At 49.1% G+C, this 27,557-nt stretch overlaps 2 protein-coding genes across 2 annotated transcripts in view; one reads left to right on the forward strand and one right to left on the reverse strand.

Moving 5' to 3' along the window:
• Positions 1-27,557, forward strand: part of LOC310837988 (E3 ubiquitin-protein ligase TRIM11-like) — a 1,016,249-nt gene that overhangs the window by 909,127 nt on the left and 79,565 nt on the right. The gene's annotated exons all lie outside the window — the stretch shown is intronic.
• Positions 1-27,557, reverse strand: part of SKIC2 (SKI2 subunit of superkiller complex) — a 51,575-nt gene that overhangs the window by 22,729 nt on the left and 1,289 nt on the right. Inside the window, exons 2-20 of the mRNA XM_083723239.1 lie at positions 26,639-26,760; positions 25,204-25,313; positions 24,923-25,040; positions 23,125-23,239; positions 22,322-22,396; positions 21,425-21,478; positions 20,347-20,564; positions 19,069-19,218; positions 18,448-18,593; positions 17,412-17,558; positions 16,481-16,565; positions 15,054-15,160; positions 12,392-12,538; positions 11,066-11,165; positions 9,268-9,480; positions 6,781-6,891; positions 4,621-4,732; positions 2,705-2,823; positions 1,095-1,232 (exon numbers count right to left, since the gene is read on the reverse strand). Coding sequence (XP_083579365.1) covers positions 1,095-1,232; positions 2,705-2,823; positions 4,621-4,732; positions 6,781-6,891; positions 9,268-9,480; positions 11,066-11,165; positions 12,392-12,538; positions 15,054-15,160; positions 16,481-16,565; positions 17,412-17,558; positions 18,448-18,593; positions 19,069-19,218; positions 20,347-20,564; positions 21,425-21,478; positions 22,322-22,396; positions 23,125-23,239; positions 24,923-25,040; positions 25,204-25,313; positions 26,639-26,760 — 2,387 coding nt within the window. The remainder of the gene's footprint in view (positions 1-1,094; positions 1,233-2,704; positions 2,824-4,620; positions 4,733-6,780; positions 6,892-9,267; positions 9,481-11,065; positions 11,166-12,391; positions 12,539-15,053; positions 15,161-16,480; positions 16,566-17,411; positions 17,559-18,447; positions 18,594-19,068; positions 19,219-20,346; positions 20,565-21,424; positions 21,479-22,321; positions 22,397-23,124; positions 23,240-24,922; positions 25,041-25,203; positions 25,314-26,638; positions 26,761-27,557) is intronic.

The following is a 27,557-nucleotide window of genomic DNA, read 5'->3' on the forward strand; positions in this document are numbered from 1 at the left end:
GGGAAGAGTAGGGTCGGAAGCTAAAGGGGTAACAAGGCTTTGTGAGCTGAGAAGAGTCTGTGGCAGAGAGAAGTCCAGAATCAGTAGAGGCTGGAGAGGAGGGGTGTGTGCAATGAGTCTGGCTGGGGAAGAGGCACGGGTGTCTCCCAGAACAAGTAGAGGCATGAAAAGGGCGGAGGAGAGATTGGTGATGCACAGGCAAAGTCTCAGATTGCTGGGAAATAAACTGGGGTGGGGGTGGGCACTTAGGCAGCTGTGGGGTCCTTCAGTCCCAGCACCTGCTTGATGAGAGCAAGACCTACTAGAAATGTAAAGAAAAAGAAGGTTCATTTTTTCATATGTGGTGGGAATGTAAGAAGGTAAAGGGTTTCTGGGAAATGATATACAACGAATTGAAAAAGATGTTTAAATATACGTTTGTTAAAAAACCAGAAGCCTTTTTGTTAGGAATAACAGGAAGAGAGATAAAAAGATGTGATTATAAACTGTTTCAATATGCAGTTACAGCGGCAAGAATACTAATGGCCCAAAAATGGAAACAAGAGGAACTACCGACCTTGACTGAGTGGAGAATGAAACTTATGGATTATGCAGAATTGGATAAAATGACTGGAAAAATTAGATATCAGAAAGATCACAAATTCATTGAGGACTGGGGAAAGTTTACGGAATATCTGAAAACTGTATGTGATTAACAGACAACGCTAGTGGGTTTTAAAGAGGCTTTGTGATAAACCAAGGTATATTGTAAGAAAGAAACTGAGATGGAAGGTTATTATCAAATCGGCAATGCTACATAGAAAATGTGTAAAGATATGAAAAATGGATGATTGAAGGAGGTACTGGTGGAAGTTCAAAAACTGTAAATTGGTAAACATGGTTGTCAAAATTATTTGTTAGAGAAAAACTTAATAAAAAATTATATATATAAAAAAAGAGAGCAAGACCTACTAGAGATGAGTTACTGTGCTCATTAGGCCTGACACTCCTGTGCGGAACGCATTTCTGCTAATAAAGATTTAACTCCAACTTGCACGGCGTGGTGTGACGAGCTGCTGGCTTGCTTCTGACACCCACTCTCTCCAGAGACCTACCTTGCTGTCCTTCCGGGTGTGGAACTCGGAAAAGCTCCTCTTCATCATGTCCTCCACGCGAAGGGCTTCTACTCTCAGCAGGTTGAGGATCATGGTGTAGGTGAGGCGGAACTGGGACTGCAGCTGGGTGGGTTTGCCCTGGAGGGACAGAGGAGGAGAGTTGGGAGAGGAAGGCAGCAAAGCTGTTTTTCCCAAATGCCCCTGCTCTCACAGGTTTCGCATCGGGGGCCTCGCCACTGTGAGAACAGGATGCTGGACTAGGCCGGGCGTTTGCCTGAACCATCTACAGGGCTCTGCTTCATGACCTTAAAGCCCTTCTAGGAAGCCTATATTCCAACAAGAAGGAGGAGGAGGAGGAGGAGGAGGAGGAGTAATAATAATAATAATTTATTTCAACCCTATCCATCTGGCTGTGTCTCCATTGCGGTTTTGCAGGTGCACAGAAAATGACACCGGGAGCAGTGAATTCAGCTTCTGGAGAATCCCCGTTATCTGTTTAAAAGCAGCAGCTCTTAATTTCTAGCTCTTATGGCTCAATGGAAGCAATGCCTGCTACAATCTCCAAAGATAGAGAGAGATGGCTGTCCGATGCTTCTAGGGCACAAGAGCAGGACATTGATGCGATTTCTTTCTCTTGTGTTGTGCACAGGTAAAGGTAAAGGTAAAGGGACCCCTGACCATTAGGTCCAATTGTGGCTGACTCTGGGGTTGCGGCGCTCATCTCGCTTTATTGGCTGAGGGAGCCGGCGTACAGCTTCTGGGTCATGTGACCAGCATGGTTACCAGAGCAGCAAACAGAAACGCCGTTTACCTTCCCACCGGAGCGGTACCTATTTATCTACTTGCACTTTGAGGTGCTTTCGAACTGCTAGGTTGGCAGGAGCAGGGACCGAGCAACGGGAGCTCACCCCGTCGCGGAGATTCGAACCACCGACCTTCTGATCGGCAAGTCCCAGGCTCTGTGGTTTAACCCACAGCGCCACCCGCGTCCCTTGTGTTGTGCATAAACTTTGGCTAAATGAGGATGATTGCGAGAAGACTCAAATCGGTCTTTGTGTGTTGGTGGATTATGCCAAATGGTAAAAATCGGCAGAATTTACACAAAATGAAAACAACACAGATTTACTCACCTTGCTGAAAATTCACACAAGCATAGAAATGGCTTTTAGAAATGGATTGTGCTAAATAAAATATTTATGTATTGCATTTATATCTCACCCTTTTCTACAAGGAGGTTGAGGAGGAGCACATAGTCCTCCCCCTCCCCATTTTATCCTCACAACAACCCTGTAAGGTAGGTATGACTGAGAGTTGAGAGTGAGTGACAGGCCCTGGTCTTCCAGGACCTAGTCTAACCATGTTGATCAGCTAATGTAGCTAAGAGCAACTTCCAAGGTCAGAAACCTCTAAATACTAGTTGCCAAGACCAAAGAGATTCTGGTTGTCCTGTTCTCCTTGCAAGCTCTGGATTACATTTAGGCTCGACCCAGAAGGAAAGCTCTTACGATGCGTTATTTCAGCCCTGACACTTTTAAGGACACCCCATTGCAAAATAATCTGGTGCAACAGGGATGGGAAATGGTTAGTGTGCGTTTGTGTGCCTAACTCACCAACATCATCCGGTGAAGATCGGCCATCTCAGGTGCTTGGTTTTTGCACAAGATGATCACCATCCCCGTGGTGTCGAGACCTCGGCGTCCAGCTCGGCCTGCCATCTGGATGTACTCAGCTGTGCGAGAAAGAAACATGCACTTAGATGTTAGAATTCCTGCTCCGTGATTGCAGTCATGGGATTGTTGTCTATCACATGACAGTATATGTTTTGACTCCACAGGGTGGGAAGTGACGGAGACAGGATGTTTGTGTTACTGTGTTCCGTGAAGTGGGACTATTGGCCTTTGTTTTTTCTCTTTGCTGTCTGATGCTAGAGAGAGAGGGAGCCATGTTGCAGTGCTCTGTGTGTGTTTATATGTAAATATAGTAGATTAGCCAAAATGCTGACTTGCTGAGGTCTGTCACACGCAGACTCTGCGGATCCCTAATGTGCCGGTGTCAGTTGGCATCGGTCGCTGAGATGTTCGGGCAGAAGGAAGCTTTTGAAGCTCCCGAATGAACGACCAGGAGGGAGATAACATACCAGTCAGGCATGTGTCCCTGCCAGGGTCCTACTTGAGAATAGGACGAGCTCCTGTCATTAGATGCTTGAAACTGCGGTCAAAAGGGGCTCTTCAATAAATAATGGTTGCCAACTAGGAATCTATCCAGGTGGAAAACAGTTCCTGCCTCAGTACCTGGGGTGAATGGCAGCTTGCCACCAGGTGAATCAATGAGCAACACCAGGTCCGTATCTTGCTGCTGATACTAGACTTGCCGCTTGTAAGGTGAGACCGGCAGCTGGGAGCTTAATGCACGTCCCCAGTCTTAACATATGGCCAGAAAAGAAGATGAGCAGCCACCACAGATCCGGCCTCACTCCTCTTTCTCCTGCAGCAATACAGCCAAGCTATCGCTGCTTGGGTGCCCACCATGAAAGCTATCAAGAAGAGCTTGTTCACCCCGGATCGGAACGGAGTCAGAGGAAGCTGCGCTGATAAAAAGACAGTTGGAAAAATATATACAGTGGTACCTCGGGTTAAGAACTTAATTCGTTCTGGAGGTCCGTTCTTAACCTGAAACTGTTCTTAACCTGAAGCACCACTTTAGCTAATGGGGCTCCTGCTGCCACTGTGCCGCCGGAGCACAATTTCTGTTCTCATCCTGAAGCAAAGTTCTTAACCTGAGGTACTATTCCTGGGTTAGCGGAGTCTGTAACCTGAAGCGTATGTAACCTGAAGCGTATGTAACCTGAGGTACCACTGTACTAACAAAGCAGTATTCGACGGATGAAAGTATATGATGTTTGACACGACTGCAAATCGTGGACTCAGGGACGGGAATGATAAAGCGTCAAAATCGAGATGTGGAAAATATGGAAACAACGAGGAAAGAGGCAGTACTGAGATGTGGAGATATGCTTCAGAGATCCAGACCGTGGGGAGCTCTGAAAAATGAATAATTATAATTTGGACTATAATTTTTTTATTTTAGTTTTTTTATTTTAATTGGAGTATTATGATTGGATATATTAATTGGAAGTTTTTTATTGGAAAATCAATAAAAATGATTTAAAAAAAAGAAAGAAGAAGCGCTTGTTCAACAGTGGAACAGACTCCCTTGGAAACTCTCCTTCACTGGAGGTTTCTAAACAGAGGTTGGGTGGCCAGCTGTCCTGGATGCTTTTAGTTGAGATTCCTGCATCACAGCGGGTTGGGCTAGATGACCCTCAGGGTCCCTTCCAACTCTACAATTCTTTAAGAAGCCAGAGAATAAAACGTGGGTAGAAAAACCCACGGAGGAATGGGGGGCAGGGAAATGATTAAATATGGAAGGAAAGCAAGCCTTAAGGCCAGGGAGGTACTTTGCCACTGCGGTCTGCAAAACAGGTGCACGTCAAAGTTGCCTGCCCTCCCTCCGCTTTCCCTGTTACCTGGCACCAGATCCCGGAAGTTTGTGCCGTCGTGTTTGCGGATCGAATCAAAGACCACTGTCCTTGCCGGCATGTTCACTCCCATGGCGAAAGTCTCAGTGGCAAAGAGGATCTGAATCAAGAACGACGGAGAAAAATGGGTGTCAAGTTGCTCCTTATGTTTGTCCCCTGCCCAGTGTCAGCTTCGCCTTTGAGCCGGTGCCAACGACTGGCCTCAACCTCTTCAGCCCCAACTGGACCAGACTGGACCAAGCGAGCTGGGAAGGCACTTCCACAGACCTTCCACTGCAGGAGAGCAGGTCTAAGTGCTATGGACTCACAACTTAGAGCAGGGGTCTGCAACCTTTAAGACAAAAAGAGCCACTTGGACCCGTTTCCAAAGAAAAAAAAACTGGGAGCCGCAAAACTCGTCATTATAAAAATAACTTTTTTTGTCACTTTTTTATTATTTCTTTGTTTGACCCCTCAGAATTACTCCTCCTCATAGAAATAAACGTTAAATTAACAAGTTATCTTTTTTTGTGTTTGTGTTCTTCACTCCCCTTCAAAACAGTGACCAGCGTACATGCCCCCTTTCAATGCAGTGACCAGCGTACATGCCCCTTACAATGTAGCGGGCGGGCGGGCAGGAAGGTGACGTCGGGACGGTGCGTGACTAATGCACGCACCGCCCCCATGCGACGTCACAGCCAGTACAGCGCCCGCCACAGTGGGGAGTGTCGGGGCACACAATGCGCCTCCTCCCCTCGCTAGTATCCGCCCCAGAGCCGCGGCAAAGGTGTAAAAGAGCCACATGCGGCTCCGGAGCCACGGGTTGCAGACCCCTGACTTAGAGCATCAAACTCAGTGCCAAAGTCAGCAGAGCACAGCAGAGTATGAACTACACGAACGATGACTCTGAAGCATAAAGTCTTTATTCTTTTACAGCTACCACATACTAAAAAATAAGCTAGAAACTAAACACTGGACTGCATGAGTGTTACAGCTGCTTAAGCAGCCGTCTTATCTACACAGGGAACACTCAACTCCCACAGAGTCAGGCTGGAGCAGAAGAAGCGATGAGCAGATTCCACCCCCTCCTTTCTGAAAACAATGTCAGGAGATTCTTGCAATAGGCGGAGTGAAATATCCACCCGCACCCCCAACTGTTCAGTTTCTTTTAATTATTTTTTTTACATTTTCATCTCGCCTTGCCTGCAAGGAACTCAAGGTTGCATGTAGGAGGTCCCCGCCCTTTCATTCTCACCTTGTGGGCATTTACAGATAGGTAGCCGTGTTGGTCTGCCATAGTCAAAACAAAAAAAATTCCTTCCAGTAGCACCTTAAAGACCAACTAAGTTAGTTCTTGGTATGAGCTTGTATCTGAAGATACACTTATATCTGAAGAAGTGTATTCAGATACACTTGTGTATCTGAAGAAGTGTGCATGCACACGAAAGCTCATACCAAGAACTAACTTAGTTGGTCTTTAAGGTGCTACTGGAAGGATTTTTTTTGTTTTGACTTGTGGGCATTATTATTATTATTATTATTATTATTATTATTATTACCCCACCCATCTGGCTGGGTTTCCCCAGCCACTCTGGGCGGCTCCCAACAGAATATTAAAAACACAATAAAACATCAGACATTAAAAAATTCCCAATACAGAGCTGCCTTCAGGTGTCTTCTAAAAGTCAGATAGTTGTTTATTTCCTTGGCATCTGATGGGAGGGCGTTCCACAGGGCGGGCACCACCACCAAGAAGGCCCTCTGCCTGGTTTTCTGTAACCTCACTTCTCGCTGTGAAGGAACCGCCAGAAGGCCCTTGGAGATGGACCTCAGTGTCTGCGGTAGACGATGGGGGTGGAGACGCTCATGGCCAAGTGGGAACAGGAACCTGTGTCGACTTCAGGTCGTATCCACACTTTAAACCGTTATGGCTTCCCCCCAAAGAATCCTGGGAAATGTTAAGGGTGAAGTGTTGTTGGGAGACTCGCTCACAGAGCCACACCCTCCACAAACTACAGCTCCCGGGATTCTTTGGGGGGAAGTCATGACTGCTAAAAGCAGCACAAGAGTGCATTAAAAGTACTGTGCAGATGTGACCTCAGTCCGAGTCTAGCACTCTTACCAGCCACACGGCGGCACCTCTCCAAAATATAAGCTCAAAGGACTCACCTTGACAAGGCCTTTGCTGAACAGCATCTCCACCACTTCCTTTAGGATGGGCAGGATGCCGCTGTGATGCACCCCAATGCCTCGCTTCAAGAGATCCACCATATGAAGGACCTAGAAGAATAGCAACCGGGCTGTTAAAACGCTGTTAAAAAAAGACAAAGCCCGGCAGCCCCTTCCCTATTGCTTCCAGGAAGCTCGTCACCATCTTGGATTTCTCTGCTGAATGAAGCTGTCAAGAAACTCCTTGGAAATAACGTCTATACAACTCTGGTGGCCATGTTGATGCTTAGGCTTGCGAGACAACTTGGGTAGTGGCGGCCATTTTGAAGTTTTAACCCAGGCCTTTGAGGGGTGGTGGCTGTTGAAATCCAGTCCAATCTGCTGCCAGTCCGCTACAAGTCCAAGGTGCTGGTACAGTGGTACTTTGGGTTAAGAACTTAATTCGTTCTGGAGGTCTGTTCTTAACCTGAAACTGTTCTTAACCTGAGGTACCACTTTAGCTAATGGGGCCTCCCGCTGCCGCCACTGCGCAATTTCTGTTCTCATCCTGAAGCAAAGTTCTTAACCTGAGGTACTATTTCTGGGTTAGCGGAGTCTGTAACCTGAAGCGTCCGTCACCTGATGTACCACTGTACTAACGTAGAAAGCCCTTAAGAAAATAATAATACACCCCGTGCCTCACGCTGGCAAAGACAAAGGGTGGTCTCCAATGTTAGTTCTACTCAGAGAAGACCCGATGAAATTAAGGGCTATGGCTCACTTTGGTTTTTTCATTTCAATGGCTCTACCCTGAGAGGAACTGAATTGGATGCAACCTGAAGTACACCGTCTCTTTCTTCCTCCTTCCTGGTATCTACTCCACCTCTTGCAAGCCATGTTTTCCACAACCAGTCCCTTTCCCACTTAACACAAAGAGGCCACAATGCTCTACTCTGCCTTGCAGTCATGATGAGACAGGACAGCCTCTTGAGATAACAGCAGGCATTCAATATCTGCATTTTCTGGAAAGAAGACATTTTCATTCCAACAAGCTTTCTCAATAGGTCTCTGGCATAGGTGTCAATTTTGTGTGTGTGTGTGTGTTTTAAACTCAACTTCTCATTACTTTTTGTGCTGTTGTTGTTAAACAGCTCTTTTTCATTATAATTTTTTAACAAGTTACATTCTCCCAAGGGAAGAGCACCGTTCTTGGAGGTACTGCAATACCTGGTTGATGTATGGAGTGGATGGGGCAAGCCCCTATTCCATCTCCCAGCACCAAAAATCCGTTTAACGTACAGTGGTACCTTCGTTCCCAAATTAGTCGTTGAACAAATCGGCTCCCAAATGCCACAAACCTGGAAGTAAGTGTTCCGGTTTGCGAACGTTTTTCGGAAGCCAAACGTCCGACGTGGCTTTGTAGCTTCTGATTGAGTGCAGAAAGATCCTGCAGCCAATCGGAAGCCGCGCCTTGGTTTTCGAACGGTTTCGGGAGTTGAACGGACTCCCAGAATGGATTAAATTCAAGAACCAAGGTACCACTGTACAGTATAGTCCTCAGATGACATATCAGATATTAAACTGATAAGAACAGGTGCTACCCTTGATCTTAGTCAAAAGGCAAAGAAGCAATATGAAATCAGCTTTTTAAAATTCTATACAGTGGTACCTCGGGTTAAGTACTTAATTTGATCCGGAGGGCCGTACTTAACCTGAAACTGTTCTTAACCTGAAGCACCACTTTAGCTAATGGGGCCTCCCGCTGCAGCGCAATTTCTGTTCTCATCCTTAAGCAAAGGTCTTAACCTGAAGCACTATTTCTGGGTTAGCGGAGTCTGTAACCTGAAGCGTATGTAACCTGAAGCGTATGTAACCTGAAGCGTATGTCACCTGAGGTACCACTGTATTCTACAACTCCTTGGGGCATATGTGGAAGGCGATGAAAATATACGACTGAAGCCACTATCTAGCAGTCAAGGTGTTAAGGCGCGGCTTTTCCTCCCTGGGACGCAGGGAGGCGCTGTGGGTTAAAGCCTCAGCGCCTAGGACTTGCCGATCGAAAGGTCGGCCGTTCGAATCCCTGCGGCGGGGTGCGCTCCCGCTGCTCGGTCCCAGCGCCTGCCAACCTAGCAGTTCGAAAGCACCTCTGGGTGCAAGTAGATAAATAGGGACCGCTTTCTAGCGGGAAGGTAAACGGCGTTTCCGTGTGCGGCTCTGGCTCGCCAGAGCAGCGATGTCACGCTGGCCACGTGACCCGGAAGTGTCTTCGGACAGCGCTGGCCCCTGGCCTCTTGAGTGAGATGGGCGCACAACCCCAGAGTCTGGCAAGACTGGCCAGTACGGGCAGGGGTACCTTTACCTTTTACTTTCCTCCCTGGGCAGCGAAGCTGTTTTGAGGCCTGGTTCCCCTCAGCAACCCTAAAACTGAAGAGACCCCTTCATGCCAAGAGGCCCAGCGCCCTGTGGGCCTCGCCGCAAAGCCAACCACTGGCTGCCCCACTCTCTGACCTGAGGCAGCTGGCGGTCTGTGCCCTTCAGGCGGGAGATGCACTTCTGGAAGAAGACGTGGATCTCGCTCTTCTCGTTCGTGGTGGTCAGGTTGACGGTGGTGAGCATGGAGGCGTTGTCGTCGCAGCGGTTGCGGGAGAAGGTGAAGGCCACCACGGGCAGCTGGTCCTTCTTGCGCAGCATGTCGATGAGGGACAGCCAGATGTTCTTGTCCTGAGGGGAACGCCACAGGTCTACGTTGGCTTGGGGCCTAGGACGGCATCCTGGACTACAAGTCCCATCAGCCTCCACCACCATGGCCACACTCACCTATCTTTCTTTTTTTTAAAATATGCTTTTTATTAAGTTTTCATTTTAAATACACCAACACCAACAAACAAAAATATCAAGTCTTTTTACATGTATCCTATTTTGTGCTCCATAGAGCCATTGACTTCCCTCCTTCCCTTCCGCAGGTTTTCTTATTCCAATCCTAATTCGCAGTTTCATTAGTAAAAAGTCAGTCCTGCTAACATCTTCAAATTTCTACAGTTCTCACTTATATAGACCATAAATTTACTCTATTCTTTTTGGTACTTCGTCTCCTCCTGTCTGCGAATCCTATGTGTCAGTTTTGCTAGTCCCGTGTACTCGACCAACTTTGTCTGCCACTCCTTTACAGTCGGTATCTCCTGTGTTTTCCACTTTGGGGCTATCAGAACTCTGGCTGCTGTCGTAGCATACAAATATAGTCTTTGGTCCGTCTTCTGAATATCCTCTCCTATCAAACCTAGCAGTAGTTCTTCAGGCTTTTTTGGGAAAGTATATTTAAACATCTTTTTAAATTCATTATAGATCAATTCCCAAGACTCTTTCATTTTGTCACATGTCCACCACATGTGGTAAAAATCACCGTCCTTTTCTTTCATTTCCAACGAATTTTGCTACTCGTCCAATACATTTTTGCTAGTTTGGTGGGAGTAAGATACCAGCGATAAACCATTTTTATTACGTTCTCTTTTCAAGTAGAGCATGCAGTAAATTTTAAATTCTCATTCCAAAGTTTGACCCATGCATCATATTCTATATTATGCCCAAAGTCTATTGCCCATAGGCCACACTCACCTATCAAGGTGGCCTGCCAGGGGATTGGGGGCTCAGGATCCCACACGCCAAAAGGCCCCCCCACCCTTGTTTTTAAAAAGCTACACCAAAGGAGAAGGTCCTAATGAACCCATTCTCCATTGCCCTTCCCGTTACAACACACATTGGCACTGGGTCATTTTATGTATTTATTGATGCCGGGGGGGGGGGGGCGGGAATGGACCTATTTGGTGTTTCGCAACTTTCTGACTAGTCGCAGGGCCTTAGCCAGACCTAGCAGAGTACACACAGAATCCACGGAAGCAATTGGCGACTTGGCTGCAGACAGGATAGATGAAGCAGGAACCAGGAACTTGTAGTTAGGTGTTTATTATATACTGTGGACTATTTACAGGAACAGAACACGGATCTTTAGCTAGCTCTCTCTGACACGACTCACAACTCCTACACTGACACACAGAACTCTGAACCTCTGAACTCACACATTCCAGTTAGCAGGCCATTAATTATCACTCCCTTGAGAGAGCTTGACCAATCAGGGAGTTGTCTCCATGTCTCTGTTATCACCAGGCAGACTTACTCCTTCAGATTGCCTTCTGGCTGTCTGCCAAACCTTAATTGACTCTGCGTGAGTAGCTGCACGTACAGAGATCCCCAACAGGCCAGCATCAAACTCCCTCCCTCCCAAGTCCGCAATGAACCTGGCCCAGCGTACCTGGCCTGCCCCAGCCCCTGGGTGCATGGGCTGCTTGGCCCCAAAGGTCTGGGAATGCTTGCTGGCCCGCTCCTTCTTGGCATCCACAGCATCGTAATACCTGGAGGATTCATTTGGACGGGGAGAAAGGGGCGAGAGGAAGCACGACCAAGGCGTATAAAGTTACACATGGTGTTGGGGAAAGGGGACAGAGGTTTTTCTCTCTCAGAAATACTCCAAGTCATCTAGTGGAGCTAAGCATTGGAAGGTCAACTTTTTTTGCTGCCTGAGGCAAAGGACAAGATGGCCGCCGCTCCCAATTCCATAGCTCAATCCTGAATCTTACTTCAATACTGGCAACAGGACAGCACCCCTCGCCCCACCACGTCCGTGGGGAGAAAGTTCGCTCAGGGCAGGCTGTGAGTGGCACATGCCATCTCTGCCCTTCCGATGGCTTGCCACCATTCCCCCAACCATCCCTGAGCATCTGCCGCCTGAGGCAACTGCTTCACTCGGCCTACTGGCAGGGCCGGCCCCACGGAGGGTTCAGGCCAGCCAAAGGAAGGATTCATTCATAAAGCACACCAAGTTTAGGGGTTTTGGACAAATTAATGGAGAGAGGCCACAGCTACCAATGGCTACTGGTTATGATGGCTATACAGTGGTACCTCGGGTTACATATGCTTCAGGTTACAGACTCTGCTAACTCAGAAATATTACCTCGGGTTAAGAACTTTGCTTCTGCATGAGAACAGAAGTCGTGCTTTGGCGGTGCGGTGGCGGCAGGAGGCCCCATTAGCTAAAATGGTGTTTCAGGTTAAGAACAGTTTCAGGTTAAGTAGAGACCTCCGGAACAAATTAAGTACTTAACCCGAGGTACCACTATATATCACAAGCCAACATCAGGGGTAGAATACCAGAGTTGTTGGGACTCGCAAGCGGGGAAAGCGGCTTTTGTGCTCAGGTCCTGCTTCCAAGGTCCTGCTTGTCTCAGGCAGGAAGAGAGTGTCTTGGGCCGGGGTTGGAGTAAACCTAAGGCCTTGTTAACAAGCCAACCTTATGCCAGCGGTAGCCAATGCCACGCCCTCCTGGCCTTCCTGGACTACAACTCCCATCATCCTCGACCGTCGGCCACACCGGCTTCCCTTCCCTGTCCTAAATGTTTTACGAGGCCATGCCCCTGCCATTTAGATGGACTAAGGGAGCTGCTTCTGGAGACAAGATCTGGGGTACCATTAAAGTGCAATTATTGGGCTTATTACACTTTTGGCCACCAAGGTAGGGTGGGGACTGCCATTTGGCTTTCCACCAGCCGCTGAGATGCTCTGCCAGCACATCGGCCCTCACCCCTTGGTCAGGAACGTGCCGCGGGCATCGACCAGCAGGAAGAGCTCGTTCTGCGTTTTCTGGCTGTTGCCTGTGTACAGGTAATGTTCCAGCGGGACGGGGCGCTTCAGGGTGCTGATCACGTAGATTTTCTTCCTCTTGATCCTTCTGCAAAGAGAGAAGGATGCCCAGCATGGCTGAGTTGCAGGCTTCCTGCTTGCAGACTCTTCCCCCAGCTCACCCAAGGCACACCTCTACACGGCAGATGCTGGCATGTTAGACATGAAGGTACTGAAAGGGGGAGGAGCCCTTCTTTATCCCTTCTGGGCCACCTTCCAATGGGACACAGGCAAGCCAGGGGTGGGCGGGGCAAGGCAAAGTGGGTGGGGCAACAAATGCAGATTTTCCATTTGTACAATCAGCTGGCTTCTAGATGTGCTCACAAATACCGCTCTCTGTCTTCCATACGGGCAAGCAAGGCATGCAAGAGCTGTCCCAGAAACTCCAGCGGGTGCAGAATGCTGCAGCGATGCTCCTCACGGAGTCTCTGCCATGGGAGCATATTCACCCAGTGCTTTTCCAGCTGCACTGGCTCCCGGTGGAATACAGGGTCAGATTTAAGGTGCTGCTTTTGACCTTTAAAGCCCTTCACGGCCTAGGACCCTCGTACCTACGGGACCGCCTCTCCCGGTATGCCCCACAGAGAGCCTCAAGGTCCATAAATAGCAACACCCTAGAGGTCCCGGGCCCTAAGGAAGTTAGATTAGCCTCAACCAGAGCCAGGGCCTTTTCAACACTGGCTCCGGCCTGGTGGAACGCTCTGCCTCATGAGACCAGGGCCCTGCAGGATCTGATTTCTTTCTGCATGGCCTGTAAGAAAGAGTTGTGCCGCCTGGCCTTTGGCTTGGAGCCAATTTGATTCCCTCCCCCTCTTTCTTTTTCCTTTCTCCTCCTGCGATGAGGCTACGTTTTAATATTTTAATGTTTCAGTATTTTAATGTTTCAGTATTTTAATGTTGTCTTTAGGTTGTATTCATTCAACTTGTTTTTATTATTGCTTGTTAGCCGCCCTGAGCCCGGCCTTGGCTGGGGAGGGCGGGGTATAAATAAATATTATTATTATTATTATTACTATTACTATTGACAGAGTTTAAGGCCACATCCCAGCTAGCGAGAAGCACTTAAGGAGGGTGTGGAGCAGCCCCCATCAAGGGTGGGACCGGGTGAGGGAGTCCCTAGGCTGCTGCTGCTGCTGAAGTTTCCCATCCCTGCTGGCAGGGGTGAACCTGCAGTAAATTGCACCAAGCAAGTTGGAGTGACCTCTTTCATTAGCAAAAACACAACCTCCGCAGATTGGGCAGGATGTCAGGCCTAATGAGCAGAGCATTATCATCTTTGGTTGGTCTTGCCCCTACGAAGCAGTTGTAGGGCCCCACCTCCCCACAGCTGCCTATGTCTCCTCCTCTCCAGGGTTCCCCCCCCCCCCAAGCAATCTGAGACTGCATGTCGCCAACATCTCCTCCACCCTTTTCACGCCTCTTCTGGTCCTGGGAGACCAGTGGGGAGGGGAGCTTGTTGTAGTAGGAAGGGGAGACACCTGAGCCTCAGCAGCAGCCTGCCTCATCTCTGCCTCTGCCTCTCCTGTTTCAGCTTCTGTCCTTGATTCTAGACTTCTCTCTGCCACAAACTCTCCTAGCTCACACCAAGCCCTGTCACCTCTTCAGCTTCCAACCATCCTCTCAGTCTTGTCCCTCTTCACCTTCTGCCAATTGTTGTCGTCCCACCACCACTCCCCGGGCTCTGAGCCTTCTTCCTTTGGGGGTTCCCCTGCTGCTCCCTCCCACCAATCCTCTGTGTCCAACCAAACATGACATCGGCTGTAGCACTTACTATTTACGGGACCGCCTCTCCTGGTATGCCCTGCAGAGGACCTTAAGGTCCATGAATAATCATAGTTTAGAGGTCCTGGGCCCTAAGTCAGATTATTCTCCACCAGGGCCTTCTCAGTGATGGCTCCGACCTGGTGGAATGCTCTGTCCCATGAGACCAGGGCTCTGCAGGACTTAAATTCCTTCCGCAGGGCCTGTAAGACATGAGCTATTCCGCCTGCCTTTCAATTTGAACTTAGCCTGATCTTTTATTCCCCTTCCTTCCCTCCCTCTCCCCTTTTTATGAAGATTACCCACTCTGGGATCCCACAGCTAATTCTCCCCTGGTCTCCTCGCTGGCCCAAATAGGACTAATTTAGCGTGCTAGCCCTGGTGATTATCTAATGTTTATTGGATGGATTTTCCCCCTAAATTGATTTTTGAATTCTGAATTTATTCACGTTTTATACCGTATTTTATGCTGTTTTTCGTATCACAATTAAGTGTTTTAAATTTGTTGATAGCCGCCCTGAGCCCGGTTTCCTGAACCAGGAAGGGCGGGGTACAAATAAAATTTTATTGTTATTATTACTATCCTTTAATTGGCAGTTTATTGGGGTTTTGGTATTCAATTAAAGCACTATGCTCCTTTATTCCCTCCCTAGCCCAGTCCCCTCCATCCCTCATCCCTCCCTCTTCCCAGAACCACAGAACTGCAGAGTTGGAAGGGAACTCCAAGGGCCATCTAGTCCAACCCCCTGCAATGCAGGAATCGTAGCACCGCGATTTTCATTTGCGACTGCACCACTTCTTACCCTATCCAGTCAGCAAACTCCAGGGTGTTGGGGACGGTGGCACTCAGCAAAATTATGTTCACGTGGTCTGGCAGCATGATGAGAACCTCCTCCCAGACAACCCCACGCTGCAAGGGAACGGAAGAAATTAAGAAGACCTCTGCTGCGTCAGGCCCATGGCCTATCTGGTCCGGCATCCTGCTCTCACAGCAGCCGACCAGGTGCCTGTGCGATGGCTGCCAGAAGTACAACAACAAGATTCCCCCCTCCCCCTGTTTTTCCAGGTTCCGTCCAGGCCTTCGCCATCTCTATTCTGGACTGTACCAGTTCAGAGTGGGACGCGGGTGGCGCTGTGGGTTAAACCACAGAGCCTAGGACTTGCCGATCAGAAGGTTGGCGGTTTGAATCCCCGTGACGGGGTGAGCTCCCGTTGCTCGGTCCCTGCTCCTGCCAACCTAGCAGTTCGAAAGCACGTCAAAGTGCAAGTAGATAAATAGGTACTGCTCTGGTGGGAAGGTAAACGGCGTTTCCATGCACTGCTCTTGTTAGCTAGAAGCGGCTTAGTCATGCTGGCCACATGACCCGGAAGCTGTACGCCGGCTCCCTCGGCCAATAAAGCAAGATGAGCGCCGCAACCCCAGAGTCAGCCACGACTGGACCTAATGGTCTGGGGTCCCTTTACCTTTACCAGTTGGTCTGGGGTCCCTTTACCTTTACCAGAGCACAAGCAGGAGGCTGAACCCTTCCCCAACACCATGTCAATCAACTCTCCGCAAATGGAACAGTACTACATCAAGGAGAAGGGCTGTGTAGCCAAGCAGCGGGCCACATGCTTTTGTAGAAGAGTTTGGTTTTGATATCCCGCTTTATCACTACCCGAAGGAGTCTCAAAGCGGCTAACATTCTCCTTTCCCTTCCTCCCCCACAACAAACACTCTGTGAGGTGAGTGGGGCTGAGAGACTTCAGAGAAGTGGGACTGGCCCAAGGCCACCCAGCAGCTGCATGTGGAGGAGCGGAGACGCGAACCTGGTTCCCCAGATTACAAGTCTACCGCTCTTAACCACTACACCACCCTGGCTCTTGTATGCAAAGGGGCCCAGGCAGGGTTAGAAGAAGCCACATCAGAAACCCTGAAGAGCCGCTTCTAGTTAATGCAGACAATAATGAGCTAGAAGGAGCAATGCTCAGATGAAGAACAAGGCAGCTCGCTATGTTTCTAGGAAGGCTGAGGGTGGGGAGAGGAGCTGTAGGCTCTGATTTGGGTGCAGAATGCAGTCCCTGGTAGCAGGTCGCAGGTTCAGTTCCTGGCATCTGCAGGCAGGGCTAGGAACGACCTCAGACCCAGGAAAGCTGCTGCCGGCCCGTACAGACAATACTGCCTCGACTTGGTACGAGGAGGATCCTGATGTTCCAAGCCCTGCTCCCCTTGGCGTGCGCATTTCCTCACCTCTGAGTCGTTGATGTAATGCACTTCGTCAAAGATCACCCACTCCAAGTCTCTGAGAACATCCGAGCCGTTATAGAGCATTGACCTGGGGTTTTTGGAAAGAGAAAGGGATATTGCAAGGCCAGGACTCCTGAACAACAGCGGAGCAGGGGCTGGCTGGCCGGACCATAGAATTATAGAATGGTAGCGTTGGAAGGGACCCCCCGAGGGTTATCTAGTTCAACCACCTGCAATGCAGGAATCTCAACTCAAGCATCCCATCCAACCTCTGCTTAAAAACCTCCAAGGAATGAGGCTCCTTCAGCCTCCTGAGGGAAGCCCATTCCATGGACCAGATTTTGGGGACCATTAGAAAAAGAGAGAAAATGGTTGATATTTAATGATAATGGTAATCATACATTTCCGAGCACAATTCAAAATGTTGGTGCTGACCTTTAAAGCCCTAAACTGCCTTGGTCTAGTATACCTGAAGGAGCGTCTCCACCCCCATCATTCAGCCCGGACACTGAGGTCCAGCGCTGAGGGCCTTCTGGCGGTTCCCTCATTGTGAGAAGTGAGGTTACAGGGAAGCAGACAGAGGGCCTTCTCGGTAGTGGCACCCACCCTGTGGAACGCCCTCCCACCAGATGTCAAAGAGAACAACAACTGCCAGACTTTTAGAAGACATCTGAAGGCAGCCCTGTTTAGGGAAGCTTTTAATGTTTAACAGACTACTGTATTTTAATATTCTGTTGGGAGCCACCCAGAGTGGCTGGGGAAACCCAGCCAGATGGGCGGAGTATTAATAATAATAATAATAATAATAATAATAATAATAATGGGATGGGTCTAAAGAGTGACATTTGTCTTTTCCAAGAGCTCCTTTTAAACCAAGGATTGCCAGCATTTCTGGGCACATTTAGAAACCCCTATTTATACCCCAAATCCTCACCGAAGGATCTCCGTTGTCATGATGAGGCACGAGGCATCCGGGTGGAGCTGAACGTCCCCCGTCAACAACCCCACGTCCCCAAAGGTGTTCTTGAAATCCCGAAACTTCTGGTTGGAAAGAGCTTTGATTGGGGAAGTGTAGATAGTGCTGCAGAAGGAGCCAGGGAAGAAAATAAAGAGTTTTAGAAGTTCAAAAGGAGGGGACTCTGGATTCCAGCATACCCTGGTGGGAAGGTAAACGGCGTTTCCGTGCACTGCTCTGCTTCGCCAGAAGCAGCTTAGTCATGCTGGCCACATGACCCAGAAGCTGTACGCCGGCTCCCTCGGCCAGTAAAGAGAGATGAGCGCTGCAACCCCAGAGTTGTCCGCAACTGGACCTAATGGTCAGGGGTCCCTTTACCTTTAGTAGGTAATCATAGGCAACTGCTTGGGACAGGAGTCTGTTTTACTACTTTCCCTCCCTATGTCAATAAAAATGGATATTTTGTCGTCCTAGTTCTTATCTGACCAAGGCCTCACAGGCTCAACCCTAGCAGGTTCAATACAATACGGGTTACATACACTTCAGGTTACAGACTCCGCTAATCCAGAAATAGTGCTTCAGGTTAAGAACTTTGTTTCAGGATGAGAACAGAAATCGCAAGGCGGCAGCGGGAGGCCCCATTAGCTAAAGTGGTGCTTCAGGTTGAGAACAGTTTCAGGTTAAGAACGGACCTCCAGAATGAATTAAGTTCTTAACCCGAGGTACCACTGTATTTTACATAACAGTGTTCATTTGGGCATGGAGGGCAGCTAAACACTGTAAGAGCTACTGTGGTATAGTGGTTAGTGTCAGACTACAACCTGGGAGACAAGGGTTCAAATCCCCCCTCTGCCATGGAGCTCGCTGAGCAACCACGGTCCAGTCGCTACCTCTCCGCCTGACCTACCTCACAGGGTTGTTGTGAGGAAAACTACATACTTCTCCTCCTCAAGCTTCTTGGAGAAAAGGTGGGGTACAAATGTTAATTATTATCATTCGTAACAGGCACTCTCACCGTGTCATGTGCTTCTGGGACAGAGCAATGGCGTATTCCGCCACCACGGTCTTTCCGGCAGAGGTGTGGGCAGCCACAAACACGGAGTCGTGTTTCTCCAAGTGGAGAATCGCCTGCTTCTGGAAAACATCTGGCTCAAAAGGCCACTGAGGAGCGGGGAGAAAGAGAGAGGAAGTCACACAGGGGGACAAAGTTTAGCGTCATCAGTCCTTGGCCCCACCCCCATCGTTCAGCCCTGACACTGAGGTCCAGCGCTGAGGGCCTTCTGGCGGTTCCCTCATTGCGAGAAGTGAGGTTACAGGGAACCAGGCAGAGGGCCTTCTCGGTAGCGGCACTTGCCCTGTGGAACACCCTCCCAGCAGATGTCAAGGCAATAAACAACTATTTTACTTTTAAAAGACAACTGAAGGCAGCCCTGCTTAGGGATGTTTAGGGAAGTTTTTAATATTTAATGCTGTATTGTTTTTAACATTCGATTGGGAGCCGCCCAGAGTGGTTGGGGAAACTCAGCCAAATGGGCGGGGTATACATAATAAATTATTATTATTATTATTATTATTATTATTATTATTAACCCCTACCTTTCCTCTCCCCGCTTGGCCCTCTGAGCTGCCATCGTACCTTGAAAGCTGGATCAGGAATTCGCTTGTAGAAGTCGTCCACGGGGGAGCTGACGTCCACTGGGATGGCCCACTGCTCTTTGGGGGGCTCGGAAGCCGCAGCAGGGGCTGGGGCAGTCTGTGGGGCTGATTTAGGGGCGGGTGTCACCTCCTGAGAGGAAGGCAAAGAGGAGACAGGCAGCGTAAAGGAAGCCAAGGATGGGAAAAGGGAATCGTCCACCCATTCACAGACCCAATAAAAAGGGAGGGTTGTGTACCAATGCTGTTTCTATTCAGAGCCACCATATCTAGTAGCCTTGTCCTTCCTTTTGTCTGAATTTGGCTAGAGCAACGTTGGCTCCTGTGTGGCAGCGCCCTTCGCAGTTCTTTCCCAGGCCAGAAGCCTGCCACATCTTCTGCCAGTCTTCCCTCACCTCTTTAGACAGAGAAACCCACCTGCCACATGCCTGGGCACCTGCCAACATCGCCCCAAGATCCTTCCATCCCTCTGTAGGAGTGCAAATATCCAGAGTGTGGGGTCAGGTGGGATTACTATGAGGAATTATAAAATATGCATCAAGCCATTGTGTCCGCTGTGAAAGCATGGCGTTGACTGGGTTTAATTCATTGACAATAATTTCTGATCAAATCCCACAACCCTCTGCATCTCTGGCCATTTCCTCTACTGTCCTTTTCTCTTGCTTGACAAGTCACGTACACAGCCCACTTGCCAGCTGCTTCACCAGGCATGCATCCTGGGCTGTGAAAGATAGTGGGCAGCTTCTTTGATGTAGCCTTTCCGATATGTTAATCTCAGGATGTTGATCTTAAAGGTAAAAGTAAAGGGACCCCTGACCATTAGGTCCAGTCGTGGCTGACTCCGGGGTTGCGGCGCTCATCTCGCTTTATTGGCCGAGGGAGCCGGCGTACAGCTTCCGGGTCATGTGGCCAGCAGGACTAAGCCGCTTCTGGCGAACCAGAAGGTGATAAAGATGCTTATCTCCTTGCCATCCTCTCCTGTTTACTCCTGTGTTTTTATAGCTAAAATAATTTCTTTTGATCTGACTTTGTCCCCACGTGGAGTTTGTTGAAATGCTCAGAAGAAATCTGATTGGTTCTTACAAACTCTCTGTAAGAAGTTCTTTTGTGAATAAAATGACCTGGGCCAGGGGGTGGAGATACAGATTATTATACGCACCCTTCCCAGAGTCTTGCTGGTTCAAGCATCTGTGTGTATCAGAGTTCAATCCTTCCTTTACTTTGAGAATGCCTCACCCTCTCCGCACGCAAGTGGCCCTACCTTGAGTACCAGCTCCTCCAGGCTGTTTGTTCTCTGCAGCGGCGCCGGTTCTGCCGGGGGCGCCTTCTCTTCCTTCGCCCCTTTCCCCTTCTTCGTCCTCTTCTTCCCTTCCTCGGCCTTCTCCTTCCCTTCTTCGTCGCTGGAGGCTCCCAGCTCAAAGGTGTCCAGGGCCCCCAGCAGGTGGGTCAAGTTCAGCAACCCTGGGGAGGCCTTGAGCTCTGAAGTGGGGGGTGAGACACACAAGCAAGATAGGTTTCAGCAGGGGTGGGGAGAGCAGCTTTTCAGTAATCCAAGGAAAAGTTTGCAACTGGCTCAGTGGAAAATATGCCATGGAAATGTGTGTTTCATGCGAGGGCAAACCTCTCTACAAGGCTTGCTATGGTCTTTCAGCTCATCTTAGGGCAGAGACAGTGACTGGGCCAAGCTCCAAGGCAGATGGGGGATTTGAACCCAGATCTCCAAGGTCCTAGCTCAATGCTCTTATTGCTTATGTTTCTTTGTATATTGCCCTTTATCCAAAGAACTCAGGGTGGTTCACAGCATACAGTATATAAATACAAAACACATAATAAAAACAAAACAAAATAACTCCCTTCCCCAAACATGTATAAAAGGATATACAGGATGTTTAGCCAGAGACCTGGTTGAAAAGGAACGTTTTCGCCTGGCGCCTAAAGGTGTATAATGAAGGCACCAGGCAAGTCTCCCTGGGGAGAGCATTCCACAAACAGGGAGCCACCACAGAAAAGGCCCTTTCTCATGTTGCCAACCTCCAGACCTCATGTGGAGGAGGCACACGAAGAAGGGCCTCAAATGATGTTCTCAGGTCTGGGTAGGTTCATTTGGAGAGAGGTGATCTTGCCCCAGGGTAGCCTTACAGAAACTGCCAGACGACAGTTATCATCATCTCTGACCATTGGGCCATACCAGATGGGGCTGATGGGAACTGGGAGTCCAACAACACCCAGAGAGCGCCATGCTAGCTGCCCTTGTTCTAACCACTACACCACACTGTCTCCCAGCCCCCAAGCCAGCCTTCCCACCAGTCCTAATCATCTCTCTACCGGAAATGAGTTACCTTGTCTGGTGAACTCCACCCCCTTCTTCCAGCCTGGTGGGACCGTCAGCAAATCTGAGGGAAGAAAGAAAAAGCAGAAAGGGACATGGGCTTGAAGACAGGTGCCACGTATCAACAGTGAGCCCTGAGAGGGGAGAGAGGCCCCAGAATCTGCAGGGATTGTCCTTATTTTTATTGATCTTATGTCAACTGTGCTGCTGGCCTTTCCATCTGAAGAGTGGGCTTAAAAAACAACTTCAACACATCATAATTCGCACTCGGTGCCTGTTATTTCACCACTCTAGCCTTACTGAAGGTAAAGGTAAAGGGACCCCTGAACATTAGGTCCAGTCGCGGCCGACTCTGGGCTTGTGGCGCTCATCTCGCTTTACTGGCCAAGGGAGCCAGCGTACAGCTTCCGGGTCATGTGGCCAGCATGACTAAGCTGCTTCTGGCAAACCAGAGCAGCGCATGGAAACGCTGTTTACCTTCCCGCCGGAGCGGTACCTATTTATCTACTTGCACTTTGACGTGCTTTCGAACTACTAGGTTGGCAGGAGCAGGGACCGAGCAACGGGAGCTCACCCCGTCACGGGGATTCAAACCGCCAACCTTCTGATCGGCAAGTCCTAGGCTCTGTGGTTTAACCCACAGTGCCACCCGCGTCCCTTCTAGCCTTACTAGGGTGATGTTTTTTGCTATCAAAGGCCACCTGGTTGTGATTTCAAGAAGGGGCAACCCCATAGCCCACCATGTTCTCTCCCTATCTTCCCACCCTACATAAATACAGCAGCGTCTTCAAGCCTCACCAAGGCTGCTGCAGAGGACACATGGCATTAACAACATCAACCCAGAACCAGCTGGGATCTTAAGAGAAGGTGCACCATTGCAGCTATTGCCTAGAACAGATCCAAGTACCGTTCTCAAAATCAATGTCCTCTTCCTGGTCTTCTTGAGTCTTGATCTGTTCAAGGCTGGGTTCGTCCATCCCACCTAGAGAGAGGTTGAGTTAAAACAATGCACTGCGGACAATTAAGAGCAAAGCTGCATGCATGGCAATAATTCTGCAGTCAGAAGACTCAGAATTCTGCAACTGAATTGCACAGTAGGGCTGGGCGATATATTGATATATTGCCAAAAACTGGTTTGAAATGCATATTGTGATAGTGTAACCAGCAATAACTGCAAATCATGACTGTGTGTGTGTGTGTGTGTGTGTGTGTGTTATGCAAAAATCACAATGCGGGGAAAACCGTGAAGCCAGCCAATGCTTCTCTCGATTGCTGCAGTCCCTGTCAAGTCTGCTGGCACAGCTCTCTCCTGGCTCCTACAAAGAATTGCGAATCACTGTTAGAATTCCTGCTACATGATTGCAGTCATAGGATTGTCGTCTATCACATGACGGTGTGTGTTTTGACTCCACAGAGTGGGAAGTGACGGAGACAGGATGTTTGTGTTGCTGTGTTCCGTGAAGTGGGACTATTGTCCTTTGGAGCCATGTTGCAGTGCTCCGTGTGTGTTTATATGTAAATAGATTAGCCAAAATGCTGAGTTGCTGAGGTCTGTTACGCAAACCGCGAAGGCTCTGCGGATCCCTATGTGTGCCGATGTCTGTTGGCATCGGTCGCTGTGATGTTTGGGCAGAAGAAAGCTTTTGAAGCTCCCGAACGATCGACCAGGAGGAGAGAACATGCCAGTCAGCACAAACAGGAGACCCGTACCTGGCCAGAAGGGGTAATTGGTAGCGCTGCCTCGGAGAGCCTCGACTGGGGGGCCGGGTGCTCGTTGGAAGGAAAGAGAATTTTTGGCCGACAAGCCCATGTTGTCCACAAGTGCCTGAAATGGAAGGGGGAGCAGTGTCAAGACCAAAAGGTGAATGGCCAGTTCCCCGCTCTCCCAACAATTCTTAAATTCCTATAGACTGTATTCTCAAGACAGCAAGTACAGTGGTACCTCGGGTTACATATGCTTCAGGTTACATACACTTCAGGTTACTGACTCAGCTAACCCAGAAATAGTGCTTCAGGTTAAGAACTTTGCTTCAGGATGAGAAAGAGAAAGCGTGCTCCAGCGGCGCAGCAGCAGCAGGAGGCCCCATTAGCCAAAGTGGTGCTTCAGGTTAAGAACAGTTTCAGGTTAAGTACGGCCCTCCGGATCGAATTGAGTACTTAACCCGAGGTACCACTGTATACAGGTGTCCTCCCCACTTATGCAGTGGGTTATGTTCCAGGGTCCCATGCGCATAAGTGAAAATGGCAGTAGGTGGGAAGCACCCTCTAAAAAGCCCCTAAAATGCCAGCTTTCTCCTGCTTTTGTCACCTGTTAGGCGGGAAGGCTGAACCGCCAAAACATAGCCCCACTACACCTCTGGTCTCGTTGGGGTTTCCTCCATCATCAGTGATGTCACAAGGATGCCACAAGGACTCTCCAGCTCCCTCTCGTCATTTCCTGGTTTGAATCTATCTATTTATTTCCCTGCGCTGCACATATACCTGGTCACGGGGGGGGGGGTGTAAAGGTAAAAGGTAAAGGACCCCTGGTTAAGTCCAGTCAAAGGTGACTATGGGGTTGCGCCGCTTAACTCGCTTTTCAGGCCAGGGGGCCAACGTCTGTCCACAGACAGCTTTCTGGGTCATGTGCCCAGCATGACTAAACTGCTTCTGGCACAACGGAACACCGTGATGGAAACCAGAGCGCATGAAAACGCCGTTTACTTTCCCGCTGCAGCGGTACCTATTTATCTACTTGCACCAGCGTACTTTCGAACTGCTAGGCTGGCAGGAGCTGGGACAGAGCAATGGGCACTCACCCTGTCGCAGGGATTCGAACCGCCGATCTTCTGATCGGCAAGCCCAAGAGGCTCAGTGGTTTAGACCACAGCGCCTGTATCCAGCTGCAAGAGGAGCAAAATGCTCAGGCGGTCGTTTAAGCTTGCAATCCTTCCTTGGAGCAACAGGGGGCCGGGGTGGGCAGCAGAACGGGACATGTACCAGAGCCTGGCTGCTACCATGGAGGTGTCCAGAGATTTAGCACAAGGGTGGACCGAACATGTGGCTTGGCACAGGTCCTCAATTTGGCCCACGAGACTGCTTTCCCCAAACTACCCCACACCCGCCTTCCACCAGGTATTTTAGCCCTGGTTGGCTGAAGCATATTGAACCACCCACCCGCCCCAACAAGGCGGGAAACCCCTTTCTGCCCAAGGAACGCACTCACTTCAGGACAACAACGCAGTGGGTGGGGCCAGGTAAAAAAGAGGGCGGAGCAATGAGTGTGCATTTGATCTTCCTACAGCAGGCCATGCCCTTCTCTAGCCTTCTCACGGGCAAGAGTTTAAGAACCAATTCCAGCCAGTCGAAAACACTCAGGGGGGGTGCAAAGCAGGGCTGGTTAGGGGGTGTGGGGAAAGTTCTGAGGGCCAGGCAGAGAGTGCCGGAAGGCCACCTTGAGTCCCTAGCCCTACGACTCCCCACCCTTGCCTGACAAAACGATATTCTGGGGGGAAACACAGTTCCTCACCTCTCTGAAGCCCAGCAGCTCTCCTGTGGTGGGGTTGCGCTCAGCCTGAAGCGTCGAATGCACGGGGGTGACGTCCACCTCAAAGAGCGACTGGATGTCTTTCTCGCGGGGCCAGAACCTTCCTCGAGAAAGTAGGCAGGATTTGGGGGTTTTTTGAAAAAAACAACAACACCAAAAACATTCCCAGATCCCACACAACCAAAATTACCACCCCAATCTGGAAGGAGAGACCTCAGTTTAACACAAGGGAAAGATGGCTCCGCGGCCGCAGAGAACCTCACCTGTGAGACCTTTCGAAGTGGTGGATGGGAAGCCAGTCTGGGCTGCTGAGGAAGCGCTGCTCCAGTTCAGAGGCCAAATCCTCAGCATGAGGGGGCAACCCATGAGGCAGCTGCAAGGTGGGATGGGGGGAAAAGGTGCAAGTGTCATTCCTAGATAGTAGCGTCTATGCAGCCAAGGTAACTTGCAGTGGGTCACATCCTGATGTAAAACAGGTTGTACCCTTGCAGCCACCACGATTACTCTCTCAAAGACTGGTCAGACGTTTTAAGTCACAAAATGTCATTGAAAAGATGGGCAGGAGGGAGAGAAAAGAGACTGGCATATATGCAGGGGGGAATTAAACTTTTATAAAAATTACTTGACGTTTCACTTGATTGGTTGGTTGCCATAACTGACCAGCCTCCACTGAGGAAACGAAGAAATGAAGAGTGGAAACAATGCAACAAACCGAAATGCTAGAATTCAAGTTACAAGAAGGGAGATTCCGACTCAACGTAAGGAAGAACTTTCTGACAGCAAGAGTTTTTTGACAATGGAACGGTCTCCCTCGGCAGGTTGTGGACTCTCCTTCTTTGGAGGTTTTTAAGCAGAGATTGCATGGCAGCCTGTCATGTATGATCTAGTTGAGATTCCTACATTGCAGGGGGTTGGACTAGATGTTCCCCGGGGTCCTGCCCAACTCGATAATTCTATAATTCTACAATTCTATGAATTCAACTTCTTGCATTTGGATCCCACTTTTATTGTCATAGCATGAGGTTCCCAGGAGGCCACTCATTCAGTTCCTGGCCAGACCTGGGCCTACTTTGGCTGCCTCACCTGCAGGAGCCAGTGGCTGCTTAAAAAAAATTTTTTTAATGGTTTTCCAGAATTTCAAGACGTGCAGCTGGTGGCTGCTTATTGTTGTTGTTGTTGTTATTTAGTCATTTAGTTGTGTCCGACTCTTCATGACCCCCTGGACCAGAGCACGCCAGGCACTCCTGTCTTCCACTGCCTCCCGCAGTTTGGTCAAACTCATGCTGGTAGCTTCGAGAACACTGTCCAGCCATCTCTTTCGTCTCCTTCTCCTTGTGCCCTCCATCTTTCCCAACATCAGGGCCTTTTCCAGGAAGTCTTCTCTTCTCATGAGCTGGCCAAAGTATTGGAATCTCAGCTTCAGGATCTGTCCTTCCAGTGAGCACTCAGGGCTGATTTCCTTCAGAATGGAGAGGTTGGATCTTCTTGCAGTCCATGGGACTCTCAAGAGTCTCCTCCAGCACCATAATTCAAAAGCATCAATTCTTCAGCAGTCAGCCTTCTTTATGGTCCAGCTCTCACTTCCATACATCACTACTGGGAAAACCACAGCTTTAACTATACAGACCTTTTTCAGCAAGGTGATGTATTACCATTAAGAAAATTCCTCTCTTGTTTCAGGGTTGGAAAGGGGCTTACCGTGGTTAGCGGGAATCTGTCTCCATGAGGCCCTTCCTCTTGGGTGATGAGCTCAAAACGGCCGGCACATCCAACCTCCAGAATGGAGAGGGGTAACTCCAGAGGCCCCCTGGGGGGCAGGACTAGCAGGGAACAAGGAGATAAGGACATTTTGAAATTCACCATCCCATTTTCAGTCGCTACTCCCGCTGACCCCAGTGTAACTTTCAAAGAATCGTAAGGCTGAAAGGGACCTCAGAAGTAATTGGCGCCGAATGCAACTTACAACATGCTGGTTTGGGGGATCATTACTTCAAATTATTATGAAATATCAATAAATATATTTTCACCCACCCCCAAAAAGAATGCAGCTACAGGACCCTGAATTATGGCTATCCACCCTTTGCTTAAATTACATCCAGGAAAGGCAAAGTTTACTGATGCAAAGGTCAGATTCCTTTGGTTTTATTTGACGAAAAATATGTGTGCCACTTTTCCAAACAAGCTGAGAAGCATCTCGCAGCAATAAAAGCCCATTAGGACATATAATATTTCAACAAACCCACATAATAGTATCTTATTATTATCTGTTTTATTATCTGGCTTACTGTTTTATGACCTATTATAAACATCCCTGGTGATCTTTTGTTGTTGTTGGCACCTATCTCTCTTGAGAGACAATGGAGTCATAGCTGTCAACTTTTCCCTTTTCGTGCGAGGAATCCTATTCGGAATAAGGGAATTTCCCTTTAAAAAAGGAAAACCTTGACAGCTATGAATGGAGTGCACTTCTCAGGGTGAAAGGCATCATGAAAAGGGGCAGAACGGGGCAGAACTGAGCAAAGTGGGCTTATGCTTGTTCTGCCAATGCATGCAGGGGTCCAGAACAGAACCTTGGCACAAAACGAGGATGTCTGTACTACATAACTAGATTTTCATA

This window comes from Podarcis gaigeae (assembly GCF_964106915.1).
Source record: "Podarcis gaigeae genome assembly, chromosome: 2".
In the NCBI taxonomy this organism is placed as follows: domain Eukaryota; kingdom Metazoa; phylum Chordata; class Lepidosauria; order Squamata; family Lacertidae; genus Podarcis; species Podarcis gaigeae.